The sequence below is a fragment of the Falco rusticolus genome, chromosome 4, assembly GCF_015220075.1.
Source record: "Falco rusticolus isolate bFalRus1 chromosome 4, bFalRus1.pri, whole genome shotgun sequence".
NCBI lineage: Eukaryota > Metazoa > Chordata > Aves > Falconiformes > Falconidae > Falco > Falco rusticolus.
Window position 1 is genome coordinate 59,158,631 of NC_051190.1, and position 18,229 is coordinate 59,176,859.

At 42.8% G+C, this 18,229-nt stretch overlaps 1 protein-coding gene across 2 annotated transcripts in view; it reads left to right on the forward strand.

Annotated features, from left to right (window-relative positions):
• The window catches only part of DPP6 (dipeptidyl peptidase like 6), a 422,788-nt gene that overhangs the window by 322,346 nt on the left and 82,213 nt on the right, over positions 1 to 18,229 (forward strand). For both annotated transcript variants that reach the window (XM_037385816.1, XM_037385817.1), the window contains exon 8: positions 11,459 to 11,579. In XM_037385816.1, the coding sequence (XP_037241713.1) occupies positions 11,459 to 11,579 (121 nt within the window). The remainder of the gene's footprint in view (positions 1 to 11,458; positions 11,580 to 18,229) is intronic.

The window sequence follows — 18,229 nt, forward strand, 5'->3', positions numbered from 1 at the left end:
AGGGAGTTGTGTGCTTGGCTTCAGCCCTGTTCACCGGACTCTCCCTTGTCCACATCTCCCTTTTCTTGCCAGCCTGGTCTACCACTGCCTTGCCTGCCTGTGGTCCGCCACCTCCCTCCCCCATTGTTCTGTGTTTAAAGTTCTCCTCCCCAGACAGGACAGAGGTCCCAGCCCCAGAGCCAGGGCACTGAACCCGGTGTGTAGCTGCAGAACTGTCGGCAGAGCAAGACCCTTCCTCTTGGTGCCTGAAGTCACCAGCTTCCAGCCCTTCTCCTGTGCAGGAGTCTCCATTTCCCAGCCCAGCCAGCTCAGGCTCTACCTGCCCTTCCTTTTCTGCAGGATCTCAGAGGAGATCCTTCAACATCCTTTTTGATACCTCTGGCGTCGCAGAGTCTTCTGGCCTTTTCCCACTGCTCCTTTACTTACTCCACCAATACCCACCTGCAGGCAAGGTGATGATCTCCCCCAACCCCAGAGAGAAGTCACCCCCAGACCTGGAGAGCCACATCCTCTCTTGAGAGCTCTTAAATGGGGCCCAGACACTGTTCGTAGAAACAGAAAGTACTTCCTTATTTGAAGACATGAAGGAATGCTTTTCCATTCTCTCAGACTTCCTAGTATCTTTGTTGATCACGTGCAATGAAAGGAAAATTAAATTCTTAATGTTTATTTTACAAGGGGTATTAGCAATCTCTAAGACATGTGGGTAAACCCAGGAGATCTGCACAACTTACAAGTTGCGACTCTTCCCTTTCCTAGATATGTAATCAAAGCCACTGAAGGCAGCAGATTTTTCCTTTGTCTTTTACAGTAACTGACGGTTTTCCTTTGCAGAATCAATTACATTTCATTGCATTGATTTCCATGCAGTTAATCTCTTACACTACTGATATCAGATGTGTACAAGCCTTCGATCTCCACTGAGAATTCATGAGTACTGGGTTTGATGTGTTTATGGATCAGCATGATTCTTACGTGCATCAATTTGTACTACTGTATTCTCTGGTTTTAGTGGTCCCCTGGGGTGTTTTCAGCTTCTCTGTTCTGAAAGCTTTCCCGCAGAATTATTTTAAAACTGATGTAGTCCTCACTTTGGTCTAAACATCACCATTGTCCATCTCTGGGTAGGGTCAAGTTGAATTCAAGTAAGCCATTTCTATTTGTTTTTTACGTTCAGAAACTTCTGTGTCTTCTAAATCCTTGGCTTGGTAAGGAGTTAACTTCTTACTCTGAATTAAAGCAAAGATAAACCCTGGTACACAACCCAGAAACTGTCTATGCCAATAATTTATCAAGATGTGATTCTCTGCAGTGTGTTGATTGTGTGGAAGAGTTTCATTGGTTTATGACTGATTTTAATAATGACATTTTGGTTTTGTAAAGAAAAGAAGTTGATTTAAAAATTCTTTATCTCACTCCTCCATCATAATTGCTGTCTGTCTCTTTCCTAAGGTGCGAACATGAACCATTTGATGGAGAGAATGAAAATATTTTCAAGTATTTTGTGTTACACTTTTTTTTCCCACCTGCTATTGAGCTATATTTAAATGACAACAAGAAAAGCCTAATTAAAATCCTAGCTCTCATTATGTAAGTTCACTGGTGAGGCGCAGTTTATAGCTTTATTACCTTTTTTGAAGAACTGATAAGCATTGGCGTAATCATGTCATATGCATTAAGAACAACGCTCATGACAGTGCATTACTGAAAGCTATTTGAACATCAAAGTTTGCATTTTATGAGGTTCAAAAGAAGAAATTGATGGATTATTCATTAAATAACGTGTAGTCAATCAGCAACAGGCTTTAGGACTGATTTTTAATTGATCACACACTTTTTCTGCTGTGGTAAGAATGAGAACTGCAGAATGCCAAGACCTTTCCAGTACCATAGTCAGAAGATTTCCTTGATATCCCAAAGTGAAAACACAGTTATCATATCTGCTTCAAGATGTTGTGTGGGCAAGGATGGGCATGCTAATTCCTTGTAGTAAGGACAAGTTTTAACTTGGACAAAACAGCGGCAAATCTTTCTCTCTTTGCAGTTTTTCATTTTCACAGTCCTCAGCTTCCAGGTTTCATGTGGCAGTGGAAAAACAAAACTGGCTTGAGAAGGGTTATCTCCAAAATATTTGGATGGAATTAGAGAGCACTAGAAATGGAGGGGAGAGGAGAGGTCCTTTTGTGTGTGCATTTCCAGGAAGAGCTTGATCATGTTTAAAACTGGTTTTGTTTGTGATCTGACATTTCCAAACCCCAGTTACATGCTGTGACTCTCTAGTTACTTAGCATATAAATAAAGAGGTAATACTTTTCTACCTCCTGGAAATATTGGGAAACTAAATCTGTGTATTTTCCTGAGGCTTTCAGACCAGTGTGATGTGTAACGCCATATAAATATGTAGATATTTAATACACAGTTCAGCACAAAGCATTCCTATCATTCACACCCAAAAAATAAATGAATAGAAATTAAAAAACTTTAAGGAACTATCTTACACTGAAAAGTTAAAAAAATGTCCTTCATTGAAGTGTAGGGCTGTTGTAGTGAGTTGACCTTGGCTGGCTACTAGATGCCCACCAAGCTGCTCTGTTGTTTCCCTTCCTCAGTGAGACTAGAGGAGAAAATACTATGAAAAGCTCATGGGGTAGGATAAGGACAGGGACATCGCTTAGAAGTTACCATCATGGGCAAAACAGACTTGGCTTGGGGAAATTGATTTATTGCCATTTAATTGTAACACTCTAGGACAGTGAGAAATGAAACAAAACTAAAACCACCTTCCCTTCCCCCCACCCCTCCCTTCTTCCCAGGCTTGACTCCACTCTCCCCTCTTCTACCTCCTCCCCTGAGCAGCACAGGGGGGATGGGGAACAGGCTGCAGTTGGTTCATATCACTTTCTCTGCTGCTCTTCATCTTCCATCCACCTGCTGCAGCGTAGGGTCCCTCCCACGGGAGATGGTCCTCATGAACTTCTTTAGCATGGGGCCTTCTCATGGGCTACAGTTCTTCACACACTGCTCCAGCGCGGGTCCCTTCCATGGGGTGCAGCCCTGCAGGAACAGTCTGCTCCAGCATGGGTCCTCCATGGGCCACAGGTCCTGCCAGCAACCCTGCTCCAATGTGGGCTCCTCTTCACAGGCTGCAGGTCCTGCCAGGAATGTTCTCCAGCTCGGGCTCTCCAGGGGCTGCAGCATCCTTCAACATGCATCCATCTGCTCCAGCATGGGGGCTTCCATGGGCTGCTGGGAGAATACCTGCTCCACCATGGACCTCCACAGGCTGCAGGGAACAACCAGCATCACCATGCTGATCTCTGCTCCAGTGCCTGGAGCACCTCCTCCCCCTCCTTCTTCTCTGACCTTAGTGTCTGCAGGGCTGTTTCTCTCACATTTTCTCACTCCTCTCTCACATCCGTTGCACAGCATTTTTACCTTTTTATAAATATATTGTCACAGAGGCAGTACCAATGTTGCTGATGGGCTCAGCTCCGAGTAGCGGTGAGTCTGTCTCAGAGCCGTTTTGTCGGACATGGGGACAGCTCCTGGTGTCTTCACACAGAAACCACCCCTGCAGCCTTCCCCTGCTGCTACCAAAACCTGGCCAGGTAAACACAATACAAAGCACTCTTGACTGAAGAGATAATTAACAGAAAGTAGGTAGAAACCTTAAATTGCGCATAGATTGATTTCAGGCAGTTGAACTCCCACTTATATACAAGACTGATGTGGTCCTGCACCATGCAAGAACTGCCTGACCTTACAGAAGTCTGGATTTACTTCAAATGATTAATTTAATTTGCCCCCACATATTCTTGTAGGGCTTGTGTGGTGAAATGAATGGCAGTTGCTTAAGAATGTGTTGTGATTGGGGTTTAGGTAGAAGAGACCAAGGACTTGGATGTGGTTAGGACTATGAGCAACAGCATTGAGGCAGTAGTCACTGAACATATGCTACAGTCCTTCTTTTGAGGCTGTGTTGCCCTGCAGCTGGAGGAGAGGGCCTTTGGAGACTTTGAAGGATGTGCATGAGGAGGCCAGAGTCTGGCTTATTAGTAGGACTGGGAGGGAGGATGTTCTGTTCTCCAAGATTGTTTTCATGGTGCATTTTAATTTTTTTTTCCCATATTAATCTATTGTTGGTCTAATTGGAATGCATGCTTGTGTTACCATTACCCTCAAAGAGCTAATGGATCAAAGTTTGAATGGATGAAGGCAACTGATACTGGCTGTTTGAACTCAGTGGAAGTGCTAGACATCTATACAAACTGCATTTGATGGACTTTATTTGGACTTGGGAGCACCCAGCATACCATAAAAGCTGCTGTAGAATAATCGCTGGTGTTAGGCAGACTTTATATTCCTTTCTGTCTTTATTGGTACATGCCTCTCTCTGCTGACTCTGTTTGGCATCTGTCTAAGGCAGACTAGATCATCATGCCATCTACAAAAGGCCACAGAAAGTTCTGCACAAGGTGAGGTGGTATTGAATCCTACCAATGTATGTTGGCAATGTACAATGGCAGATGTAGAGAGCAAGATACATACAAGAACTAGTTTTTTCTGTTATTTAGCAAAAGGGATTTTACAGTGGCCATAGGTCTGCCTTTGCAGGAGTAAGTGTGAGTTCAGGTAAGTATCGTGTTGAAGCTGACGATGACTCTGCTAATAAATAGATCTGTTAGATGTGCAGTTCAGGTCTAACATGCAGGACGGTGCACGTTTTGGATCCCTTTTCTCCCAGTGTTTACAAGCTTATAATAGTCTACCTGAAATAATTACAGTAAGGATGATTTTATGGTTAAGTTGTTGGAACAAAGCTCAAGCTACTCAGGTCTGACTGATGGTTTTGCAAGTCTTCCTGTGTGACATTTAAAATAGGATTTGCCTGCTTAAACATAGGTTCCCAGACCACCTCAGCTGAATAGTGTTAAAAGTATGTGGCCTCTAGATGCTACTCTGTGAGAGCAGAGGTTTCGCTTATGTTCTGTATCATATCTGCCAGATGTTTTAAACTCATCAAGGGCCTTAACATGGCTCTAGGTGCCTACATTTGGGCAACTGAGTCTTGTCTTCAGCATCCCTGTCTCTCATTTTTTCACATGTTGAATGGGGACAATAGTACTTTTCTGTCTATTAAAATGATTGCGTAAAATATGCTGTTGGGGGCAGGGACTGTCTTTTCAGTGCATTTATTCAGCATCTACAACAGTGAAGTTCATGGATAAGTACCTTTCACAGATATTTTTACTGATTCTGCAAAATAAGTATCAGCATTTCTGAAAGATGCACAGAATTATAAAATGCATCTGTTATTTTATTTCTCCTGTAGAATACACCCTCAGGTAAACTGGTTTTCCAGCAAATAAGCAGACTTCTACACGGGGAGAAAAAAATTAAAAGCTTTAACATTAAAACTAGAAAATAATTAAGTACCTTATGTTGGATGAGGAGGGAGTAGCATGTTGATTTGTAGTTATGTTTCCCCACTCACTGAGTCTTCCATTTTGTGACTGTTTTTTTCAGCCTCCAAGGAAGGTTGGACTGATTTGGAATTTAAAACAGTGTCAAAGCAAGACTTTGTGCCTGTCTATACAGGAAGGCCAGTTCTCGTTGACCAAACCCTCCATGTTAAATGGCCAACCTTTCCGTGGTAACTACTCTCTTGTAGTTAAATCCTGTGGACTGGCCTTGCAGTGTGGAAGGCTGCCTTCTAATGTGTAGAAAACATTCACACTTCTACAATGTCCTAATAATGTAAAGTAATAAGCATCCAGGCATTAACTTTATGCTTGGAGATACCAAATTTGAGTGATGTCACTTATTCAGTTGACAAGTTACATGTGTTAGAAACTATGGGGTAAAGAGAATATAAACTTAGAATGCCACCCTACAGTTAGAAAATAAATAGAAGCAGTAAAAATGCAGATTAGTGCATATTAATTTATTTTCTCTTGGTCTGTGAAGGAATAGGAACTTCACTCACCTCTCAAAGGAAGGTGTGTTGAACAACCATAAAAGCAAGTGTAATGTTCATCTTCTCAAAATAGTTGGTCACTGTGACTTTTGCAGTGGTCTTAAAGAGATTATTTTCATTAGATTCCTGAAAAGGTCCATAAATGAATCCATGTAAAAGTATCAGTATTTTAACTACTGCAGCATAATTACTTAATACCACTCTGGGTGGGTGTGGCAGAGGACATTACTTCAGAAGCCCTTAAACAGTTGCAAAAACATTTTAAACAAATCCTCATTAAATCAATCAGTGTTGTTGAGGCTCTGTATGTCTTAAGTGAATTAAGTTTATTTTGTTGTTAGTTTAAACATTTATCTTACTGTATATATTTATCTTATTGGATAAATACTTAATCTCTGATTTAAAGTTCTCCTGTCTCATGATTGTGGTCCAATCAGCCTAGTGTTTTTTCTCCACTATTAGTTGTGTCGCACAAGGATGTCAGATGGTTTGAAGTAACGGGTTCTAATACAAGTTGCAAACAGGCAGAGCTGTCTTCCCAGCCCACATGATTTAGTGGTGTGTTGATACCTGAGGCTAAATGGATTGTATCTTATGCTGAAAAGTTTCAGGTGACATCCTGAGCCACATAAAGCCAACAGCAAAATCTGCATTGATTTTTATTACCCTGGGATTAAGTGAATGCATTTAAAAAAAAAAAAGCACCCAAACTTTATCTTAGTGCCCCTGGGCATTCCAGTCCTCTTTGTTAAGTATTTCATCTTTCGAGCACCTATTATAACATCCAGCAGGAAGAGAATGAAGTTCTTGTCTTCCAGTGGCAAGGAGTTCCGTGCGTTAGTTCTGATTTCATTACGAGAAATATTTTTATACCCTTTTAAACAGCTTTCTTCTAGGTTTCATTTGTTTTCCTGTTGTTTTGGAGAAATAAAAGGGTGAAAGCATCCTTTTCCTTTTATCTGTATCCTCTCCATTATCTTGTACAGCTGCTGTCTTCCTTGTTTATTCTATAGAGTTAACAATTTCAATTTCTTCAATCTGTGTATGGATGTTTTCATTCCTCTTACTTCTTTCAGAATATCTTCTCTTTTGTCTGTGTTGAAAGTGTCATGATGAAAACAAAAATGCTATTCAACGTGGGGCTATTTTCCTGACATAACACAGGTTTATTTTCCGTGCCATTGGTTGTGCTCAGTGTTGGACTTTATGTGCTGTCCATGATAAAAAGCATATGTATTGGAAGAATGTCAGGGGTAAAGTCTTGCTTAAATATGTGCACTAAATGAGAAGATATCAGAAATTTTGGGTCTGGTCTTTGTCTCCAGCCTAGAGAGCCGCAAAACTGAGCTTGACCCCTTCTGTTGCCAATTTACATTAGTCTAGAACTGCTAGGTAAAGCAAGTATAAAATAATGTGAAAGTGATCTCCATATATTTTTTAATTATTTTTCTTTACTAAAAATACTTATCCTATGATTATCTGAAAGGTTTGTGATCAATTGATAGAAAGGACTGCTTTGATGTCATAAAACCAAAACCGTAAAAAATATTATATAGGTATTTCATAATATCATCTAATATCTTTCTAACCCAGAATGTGAAGTAATCCAAAGACATTTCTTTTTGATGAATAACGGAAGTTCAAAGGCTTTTTCTTAATTTATAAGATACATTACACAGAAATCTTCCTTGTGCCGCTTCAGTTATCTTTTATCTTGATTATGGCTGACGTTTTTAGGGTACAAGGCACTGTAGTTAGCAGGATAATTTTAAATTCTCTATGAGGTGCTGCAGTTTGGCTCTGAATTACATGGGAGACAGTTTGAAGCCAAAGCACTATATTATTTTTCCATTGCAGCTACTGGATACCTCATGCAGCCTGATAAGTGCAATGGAGCTTTGAAAGACAAAACACTGAAGACAGAAAACATTGCAGTGCTTTACAAAGCAAAAGGCAGGAACAGGTTGTCAGGCCACCTGCTTTATTTTTTTTTTCTGTAAACTCATTTAAAATTTAATACAGTACAAAGTATTGCAAAACCTTCATTTGCTGGGAGAATCTGGGCAAGGGGAGGGTTGCATCACTTGAATAACTCCCCTCGGTGGTGTGCCTGTCACAGAAGAGCCCCCACACAAGCAACCCCAGTAACTTTATCTCTTAGACACAGAGATTTGGATTCATTTGGCCCCAGAGTCTTCCTGATTTTTATGTACATTTAAGCTTGAACAGCCCTCCCATATGCAGACTAGCTGACACATAAAATTCTTTACTTGGCATTCCTCCTCTGGCTTCTTTGATTACTAAAACTCAAGATAGGAAAGAAAATGTAGTATCTTCTGCAACATGTTTTTTACTTTCAAAAAACATTAATTGGATGCATCTTTTCTTAATTTAAAAGGAATAAAAGCACGCTATGGTTTCAGTCATACTTTTTACCTTTAGGCAAACTCGCTATAACTGCTGCCAAAATTAAATTAGGATCTATACTTTCTTCTGGAATCTTTCCAGCTCATCTTTAGGTGAAACACATACCGTAATAGGATGTGAAATAGAAGCTGAAAGCAAATATTTTTCCCAGTTCTGTCTTTTCATGAGTATAATGTGAGAAATTGCATTCTAGTGTCATAGTAAAGATACCTAACATTCCAGTATCTTCAAGTGTATAAAAACCCATCTGTAGACGTCTACTAAATTATATTAACAGTTTGTCTTTCAGTCTAAGTGGCTTCTTGATATGCTGTTCAGTACATCTTTGCAGTCTGAACAGAGTTTAAAATTATTTTAAAGATGGGGATGGGGGGCAGAATGAAGCCCCTGTAATCCAAGGGGAAAGGTCAGCGACCTGCTACGCCACTTAGACACATACAGGTCTATGGGGCAGGGTGAGATCCACACGAGGGTACTGAAGGAGCTGGTGGAAGTGCTCACCAAGCTGCTTTCCATCATTTATCAGCAGTTCTGGCAAACCAGGGATGTCCCAGCTGACTGGAGGTCGGCAAACATGATGCCCAGGGCAGGAAGAAGGATCCAGGGAACTACAGGCCTGTCAGCCAGACCTCGGTGCCGAGGAAGGTTATGGAGCAGGTCATCCTGAGTGCCCTCACAGGCATGTGCAGGACAACCAGGGGATCAGGCCCAGCCAGCGGGGGTTAATGAAAGGCTGATCCTCCCTGACTAACCTGATCCCCTTCTATGACAAGGAGATCCACCTAATGGCTGAGGGAAAGGCTGTGGATGGTGTCTACCTAGACTTTAGTGAAGCCCTTGACACCGTCTCCCACAGCATTCTCCCGGAGAAACTGGTGCTCATGGCTTGGATGGGTGTGCTGTACGCTGGGTAACAAACCGGCTGCACGGCCGGCCCCAAAGAGCGGTGGTGACTGGAGTGCCACCCAGCTGGCACCAGTCACGAGTGGTGTTCCCCAGCACTCCGTGCTGGGGCCAGTCCCGTTTAATCTCTTTATCGATGACCTGGACAGGGGGATCGAGGGCAGCCTCGGTCAGTTTGCAGATGGCACCGCGCTGGGTGGGAGCACTGCCCTGCCGGGGGGCAGGGGGCTCTGCAGGGTCTGGGCAGGCCGGGCCGAGGGGCCGAGCGAGCTGTGTGAGGGTCACCCCGGCCCCGTGCCGGGCCCTGCCCGGGGGTCACACAGAGCATCCCCCCGTGCTCGGCCTGGTCAGGCCGCCCCTCGAACCCTGTGTTCAGGGTTGGGCCCCTCGCTACAGGAGGGACACTGAGGGGCTGGAGCGTGTCCAGAGCCGGGCAGGGGCTGGGGAAGGGGCTGGGGCACAAGGCTGGTGGGGGGCGGCTGGGGGAACTGGGGGGGTTAGCCTGGAGGAGGCGGCTGAGGAGACCTTATTGCTCTCTACAACTACCTGAAAGGAGGCTGTAGGCAGGTGGGGTCGGTCTCTTCTCCCAAGTAACAAGTGACAGGACAAGAGGAAATGGCCTCAAGATGTGCCAGGGGAGGCTTAGATTGGATATTAGGAAAAAATTCTTCACCAAAAGGGTTGCCAAGCACTGGAACAGGCTGCCCAGAGACATGGTTGAGTCACCATCCCTGGAGGTATTTAAAAGAAGTATGGATGTGGCACTTAAGGACAGGGTTTATTGTTGAACTTGGCAGTGCCGGGTTAACAGTTGGACTTGATGATCTGAAAGGTCTTTTCCAACCTCAACAGTTCAATGATTTTACTTAGAACAGGATGCGGTTCACTGTGGGATGAGGAGGGGACAGGATCTGTGACATCAGTGACAGCAAAGCACAGAACAAAGCATTTCACCACATGATAAAGATTGATGCCATGGAACAATTTTTTTTTAAATGGCTGGCTAAAGCTTTGCTTACTGATCAGCACTTAAACACCTAAATAAACAGCCTGATTCCCAAAAGCATTCTCGTAGCAGTAACACTAATGTCTCACATGGAATTAGCTTTAAATAGACCAGGAGCCTTATGTTAGGCTCCTTTCCTGAGAATGGTGAATTGAAATACGTATGATTGAAAGAATTTTCGATTTATAAATTCTTCTCCGGGATTGAATTTCTTTCCCACCGACAGCACCAGCTGTGTGAGCAGGTGTTTGCAGAGGCAGGCTTAGGTACCCGATGGTGATCCTTGGTGTGGACCTGCCCTTGTCCTCCCAAGGAGCTGCGAGTTCCCATGACATTTTCATCATGTAAACTTTCAGCAACCTGAATCCACTAGATTTTTGCAACAGGAGGGGAGAGGTTTCCAAAGACAGGCTGGAGGTTATGGCAGCTGCATCCATGCTGGTAGGGAGGTGAGACCCCATGGGTGCCTTTGTCCCACCACCCTCGTTTCTGTAGGAAGGTGACCTGGGGACCAGGGCAGGACTAGAGGTCTAGCACACCCCTCTGGTCCTTGGCACATGTGCACCTCCTCCCCGGCCAAAACACCGACCTGCTGTGCGTTCTTGACGAGCACGCTGCAGTCACAGAGACTGCCCCCTTTTCAGTAGTACAAGTTGTTTTGTTGAATCTGCATTAAAAACTGGATTCACATTTATTTAATGGGTTGCCAGCTGTGTTTTAAGGAAGCAGCAGCAGCTGGAAACGAGCAAGAAGCCGTTTCCAGTAGCCAGTTCAGTCACCACATAGCATCAACAGCAGCTCTGCAAACTGCTACTGTGTCCTGGGCCACTTTTTCAAAATCCTGAGCAATGTCATTCTTCATTTCATGCCCTCTAACTGCACTGTTCAATTTCTGAAATGAAGACAGGAGCAAGAAAAATAAAGCTTGTATCAAAGGACCAAGGCTTCAGTTTGTTGTAAATTAGCATCTTTCTATTAGCTGATGACATTGGAAGCAAGCTGTGGAAATCCTTTTTTGACAAAAGATGTTATAAAAATGTGATATGTGATTTTGTACTGCCAATTACTGTAAAAGCAAAATGCAACATTTTATAATGGAGCCACTGCTTAATGCTGTTCTCTTTTTCTTTTTCCCTTCAAATCAGATATTTATCTTTGAGAATAACATCTATTACTGTGCCCATGTGGGGAAACAAGCCATCCGAGTGGTCTCCACAGGAAAGGAAGGTGTTATTTTCAATGGGCTCAGCGACTGGCTGTATGAAGGTAGGACACCGCATTTAAGGTAGCAGTTAGCTATGACTTTAAATTGCACCCTAGATTTATAGAACTGTCTGGAATTAGACATTCAGCATTGCATTTCTGGGGACTGGTGGACCACGGAACTGAAAATCTGCTGTACTAACAGTTGTCTAAAGTGCTGGACTGGAAATAATGTGAAATGATGTAAGAATTCTGTTTTCAGGCTGTTTTTCTTTCCCTTAGTCCAAAGGTAATAAATCACCAGTCTTTAATGAACAGAACTGCTTCATTATTTAATGGCACCTCCAATCACTCATGGACGTGCCAGTTTTCAAATCACAGAAAAGGACAGAAATGGGGAGGGAAAGGGGTTTTATTTTAAAGGAAGAAGCAAGGAAACAATTTTACTTGATGAGTTGTTTGCCACACCACTAGGTGGGCCCTGGGATCTGCCCAGATCTTGCTACTTAAAAATTTTCTGAAAGCAGACAGGTCCTCACGGTAGATGGGTTCTTTCCCTTGAAAATGGGCCTGATGTGTCATCACTGGAGCACTTCTTTACTTGGGTCCTTTCTGCTGGCAAATGGCCATTTAGGTGTCCATGAGTAGCTGCTTGCAAAATAATCTCACCTGCTCACTAGCTTAGTAAAGGATCCCAGCTATCCCCAGTTCTTTTGGGGGATGCTACAGGCTAATACTTCACGAGATTAAAAGTTAAAGTATATATATTAGCTTATGTGTATAACATGCACACAACATGCATCCCTCTCTCTGTTGCTGGCTAATGCTGCCAGCAGTTCCTTTTTGCAAGGATCCTTGTTTTGGGACCTGGCAGTGTCTCCTTACTGTGACACAGTTTCCCTCTAAAGTCACACTTTCTGCTGCAGGTCCCAGCACAGTCCCAAGCTTGTCCTACCTCTACAGAAAGACCTGTCTACGAACATTATCCACACACATCTATTAACTGTGCCCTATTGGCTGCTCCCAGTTTGCTTGAGGCTTAATGGAATAGAACAGGTTGCAAAATGCCATTCACCATGAATTGGTGTAAAAATATGAATCATTTCTTAAATTACTCTGTCTCACAGCTCAGCTGGGGCTGTTGGACTTAAAAATGAGGGAATTATAATAAATTATTTGGTTTGCCACTCCCAGAGAAGCTGGTCCCATAAATCAGTGTACAAACCCGTCAAACACATCAGTGGAAAAATCTGATAGCAGTTTAGATTACTTTTGATGTTTAATTGTGTGTTTACATTGTACCACAGAATATTTGCAACTGAGTGTCCTCCTTGTGGTCCACTTTGTAACTAGAGGAGTGGCTAAGAAATTACAAAATGTTAATTTTCTGTAAGTTTTCTTTATTTCTTAATTTGTTGCTGAAGCTGTAGGCAGGCCTGTTTGTAGGTCAAATGTGCATATTAGTACTCGTATTTTGCTGATAAACATCATCCAGTACAAAAGGTCCTCTTGTAGAGTCTTGCACACAGCACCATGCTGAGAGGAGTTTGTCAAGCCGGTGAACTCCAAGTACGCCGGCAAGCCTGTGGTGACACTTGTTTTGCTGACACGTATTTTTATTCAATTACGGGATTGCTCAGGCAATTTCCTGGCTGACATTGACTTTCAGGTTTGTCCTTTATAATGAACTTTCTTGTTACCTTTATGTTAATGTACTGGGATAAGAAATGAATGTATGATCAAATACAGGCTGGTTATACCGGGCCAGATTCTGTAACCTCTTGGAGCAGCGTGTACAGAGTAGGACCACTGAACCTGCTGTTCACTGGGAGTACATTTTGCAGCAATTAAGAAATGACATCCCTTTGGAAATGTCACTTTGTGTCCAAATACGGTTTATATTGAAATAAAAACGTCTCTTACTTCACAAGCAAGGTGTAAAAGGACCCACGGGAAAACCTGAGATACAACCATTGCAAAGTGATGAGGTGCAGGATCCAAAATCAGATCCAGAGCTGGACTGTGTGAGCTGAGCTCCTCCTCTTGCACTACATCACTAATGCAGTGCTCATGGAGGTAAACCTGGGACCGGAGTCAGGACGGAGGGTTCATGGCAGATGCTTGAACAAGCTGTGGGGCCACAGGATCAGGTGGATCTGCAGTGTTCAGACGTCAGCTCTCTGCGTGCATGGATGGATGGAGTGGGATCCCAGAAGAAACTGGGTATTGCATGGTGGTAAATGGGTAAGGAGCACTGGGAGATGGATGAAAACTCCCACCAGAGTCCATGGGAATTCAGGCACTGTTGCCTGAGGCTGAAGTTTTACCCTAGCCAACACACTGTTTCCAGTGCCTTTATTTTTCCAAAATCTCTGCTTTTTTTGGGTGCCTCCTCTTCGGTAGGATAGAGTGAAACATTTAAATCCAAACTTACCTGACTGGAATTGCTTGAAATCTGGGCAAAGATTGAAATTTAACAGCTATGGGCTATTTTTCCCCTTCCCCTGTTCCCACTGACATTTGTAGATGTGTCTTCCCCACCTCCCTAACGAAGCTGGGTGGGATGCTCAGACCTATGTTTGTTTGCGCTGCCGCCATCTCAGCGAGCTACCAGGATGTATGCTGAGCATATGTAGAAATCTCGTTCCATCTGTGCAGCCGTCTCCAGCAGACAGTCTGCAAAGGAGCTGCGAGAAATGCTGAAACAGGATCACAGAGAGTTCAGCACACTTCTCTTCCCTCGCGTGCTCTTTTTGTTGCTGAAGTTCACCACCTCCGGCAGTGGCAGCCGAGCCTCCCCCCACAGCACCCGCTGGGTTACTGTGACAGCTCACAACCTGCTTCACACTTTCCGTAAACACAGTGCAAAAAAAATACCCCCAAACCTCGATGTTTTCTATTAGAGGAAGTAAATTTTTGAGATCTTTTATTGCAATCAGCAAGATCACATCAACAAAAATCCCACCCACCCTGCCCCTTTCCAAGAGCGGTTTGCCCAGCATGCGATGTGGATGGCAGTCCCAGCAGCACCACTGTTTGGGGTAACTCTTGATGCTTCATATGAATAGTAGACCCAGAGGGAACACTTTTCTTCATAACATGATTGCTTTTGTCATGACATAATAGATGCACCGTACTATTAATCACAAGTTTTCACTAAGTCCAGAAGCAGAGCAGATCTAGAGTAGATTTGACAGGCTTTTTGCCCTCGAAAAATGCAGAAGTTCATTTCAATTCAAGTTAAGCTCTGCTTTTGTAAATCTGCCAAAGTGGAAAAAATTTCCACAAGGTATTTATGCTGCTCTGTAAACTTTTGATAATATAGTGAAAAACATTTCAAATCAATCAGAGCTTAATCTACTTAGTGCATTTAGCTGGAAGGTTGTAGATTGATACATAGATTACTGTAACATGAAAGCATAGATTAAACATGGGTTTTATTACTAAAATAAGCATTGACAATGTTTTCATAGTCTGACAACATTTTCAGAGCTGTGCCTGATAGATGCTTATACTAAAATGGAGTGATATCCTATAAAAAAGAGTTTAAAGTTCTGCAGCTGAAACCAGCTAAACATTTAAATGCATAGCAGCAGCAGAGTGTTTTATATTTCAGTTTGCTGTATGATGGTTTGAGAATATGTTTTAGCAACAATGAGTCTTAAAGAGAATTTTAAAGTGAGTGGTAGTATAGCACAAAGTACTTTCAGTGCGATAGGATAAGAGTATTTATATGGGTTTTATACATATAGTACTTTAATAAAAATAATGTACATTTTAAAAATTAAAGTGCAGGTAAAATTAATTTCATTTAAACACTTTGTTAGAGCACTTTTCAGCAGAAATGAATTCTGTCATGGTGCAATTAAACTATCTTCCTTGCTACCAAGCACTGGGAGAGACAGTTCAGGTGTTGTGAGAGAGTGGCAGCAAGGTGCCAGAGGTCACCTGTGTGATCCTGCTAAGTGACAAAGAGAAGGTTGTGGCATCCCTTTGTTGCAGTTTGGAAGCTCATCGAGTTTGGAAGTGTGTGATGCTGAATTCTGGAGAATGGGGCAGGAGGGCCTCTCTACATGCTGGCACACTGCTGCCAGACCAGGGACACCCCAGCAGGGTAATTCAGGGTCCCTCCCCATGGCTCATGTCCCCATGAGCAGGACAGGGATGTTTTCAGTGCTGCACTGCTATTAAGTCCTGGTGCAACTGTTGAGCAAGTCTGTGTTCACAGATAGAGGTCAGACAGGGTGGTGGATGCTCCTGTCACTGGTGGGAGGGGAAGGAAGGATTTTTCACCTATATATGGGCCTGTCCCATCCCTAGAGTGTAGAACCGAGGGTTTTCCTTGTGTTTTGCTGCATGTGTCATGATGTGTCCTCAGCATGTGTCCTCAGATGTCCCTTAGAAGCTATTTTGCAACTTGGTCTACAGGACACCTTTTTGGGTTTTAGGGGCTTTGGTTGCAAAAGGAAGAACTGCATGTGAGTTACTCCATCATCTCATGTCGCTGTCAGAGTGATAAGGGATCGTCCTGTAAGTCTCTAAAGATCATCTCAAAGTGAGCATCCCCATCCCAGACACAGTCCTGACACCGTGGCTGTGATGTCTCATCTGGACGTCTCCCCATCCCCATGTCAGAGCCAAGCAGCCAGGCACCAGCTCCAGCTCACACGGCATACATTTAAAACCCTAACACAAGATGAGCTATACGTATCCATCATTTAAAACTGATACTCTCCTCTGTTGAGCTTAATGCACAGCAGTGTTGCAATGCTTTATTTTTGGCTACGGAGCAAGAGGGGGAGTGAAAAAAGACTTTTTCAGCGATGATTCGTATGCCTTATTAATCTTCATTCTGCCTGCATCTTACGTTATCACCCACAGATCCTCTTATGTGACTTCGCAGTGACACCTGGTGGGAGAGGCCAGGATGTCATCATCATTAAGACAATGAAACTGCAGAATTTTTTTGCTGCAAGATCTAGTAAAGGCTCCCAGTTTCCCCTCACATACATTTCCCTGAAACATTCTGAGCTTATGGGAACTTTACATCCAAAGCTACTGGCTGATTCATGCTAATAGTGGTTCTGTTTCTTTTCTATACTTTATAAAGAGAGGAAAGAGAACACAGTAATAAAGAAAAATCTTTTCTGTAATTTAATCTGCATCTCACAAAACTCAGAGGGTATATTTAGAACGTGTGGCTGGTCTCAGAAGTGCAGTGCCTGGCAGCAGCTGCCAAATCAAAAAGCAGTTATTTTGAGCAGTATCTTTTATGCTTATAGTATTTCAAGCAAATGAAGTAGATATATTTCTTGAGTTTAGAAGTATTAATCCTGGGACTCTGGAAGTGGTCTTAATACTGGGAAAATGCTAGACAAGTCTGCTGAAATAGTGCCTTACCTAATTTGTCTGTGTGCTATTTTTTTCATGAAAATGCTGAACTTCTGCTGGGAAACAGGAACTTTGCTGGTCAAATTATACCTGAATTTGAAAACAGACATTGATAATCAGGCTGAAAGCATGCAACTCCTAAAATTCCTGTTCTGTGTCACCAGAGAAGGAGATCAGATATCCTAATATTTCACACTGTAAGGCTAACCTTTCCTAGTAATTAGTAGCTCCAAGACCTGGTGGGTGAGGATGAGATGAATAATTAGACTGAGTCATCACTGAATTCCTTAAGATACTCCGGATAAATAAAATCTGTTGCCAAGAGAATGCTAAAGCCAGGGCTCCAGATAGTAAAAGGGGCCAGCCCTTAAGGAACTACAAATAATTCCTTTTTGACAAGGTATGTAAAGAATCACTGGGACAGTGAAAACAGATTTTAATTTGTTTTTAAGATCTTCCACATTTTCAGTCACAAAGAAAATATTTCATGGACGTGGATAAATTTGCAGTTCTGCACATCTGCTGTGGGGTAGGGAAATACTTGGAACTGGGAAATGCCATCAGGGAGTGCCACAATCGCACCCCAAGTCTAAAAATTACCAGTTTGTCCTCAAGTATGTGTTGATGTTATTCACGGCTTTTGAGGAAACTGTGTGGAACTTGTTCCCTTGTTTCTGTGCTTGTTCAGGTGAGTTAGCAAAGCCAGTGTGATGCTTCAGTGACATTGTCAGCATACTAAAATAGAAAACTTTCCTCTGTTTTGCATATTGGACATCATTCAGTGTTGCCCATTCAGTACATGCAGCTGTTGTGCAGCACTTGGGGCTGTACAATTTCCAGTTGACCATTATTTTGCTGCCTATTGAACACGTAGGTGACTATTTTTTGGTACTTTTATTTGCATGCTCATTTATACCAAATGCACATAAAATCTGGCCATTTCAGTCACAGTCAAAATAAGAATGAAGAGAAGCTCTTGGCCTCAGCCATGTGTTTGAAGCAGACGTTTCCACTGTATATAATGCTGTTGCAAGGAAGATTAATCACATGCAACATTATTTTGCCTTATTCATGTTCAAGCAGAGGAAAAGAGAGCCTTACATTTCACCAGATCATATTATGAAAGGTTTGGTAGAAGTTCCCTCACCTTCCTGCTTTGGTGGAGGTTTCCCTGTCATAGGGAAGCCCCCATTATAGACTGCGTCACCAGGAACAGGCTCCTGGCCCTTCTCAGTTGGCTAAGGTCAGGGAAAATTGAACCATTTACAATGCACATTGCGGATGCCTGCCTAGAAACCAGCAAGCTCCTGAAAACTTTAAAA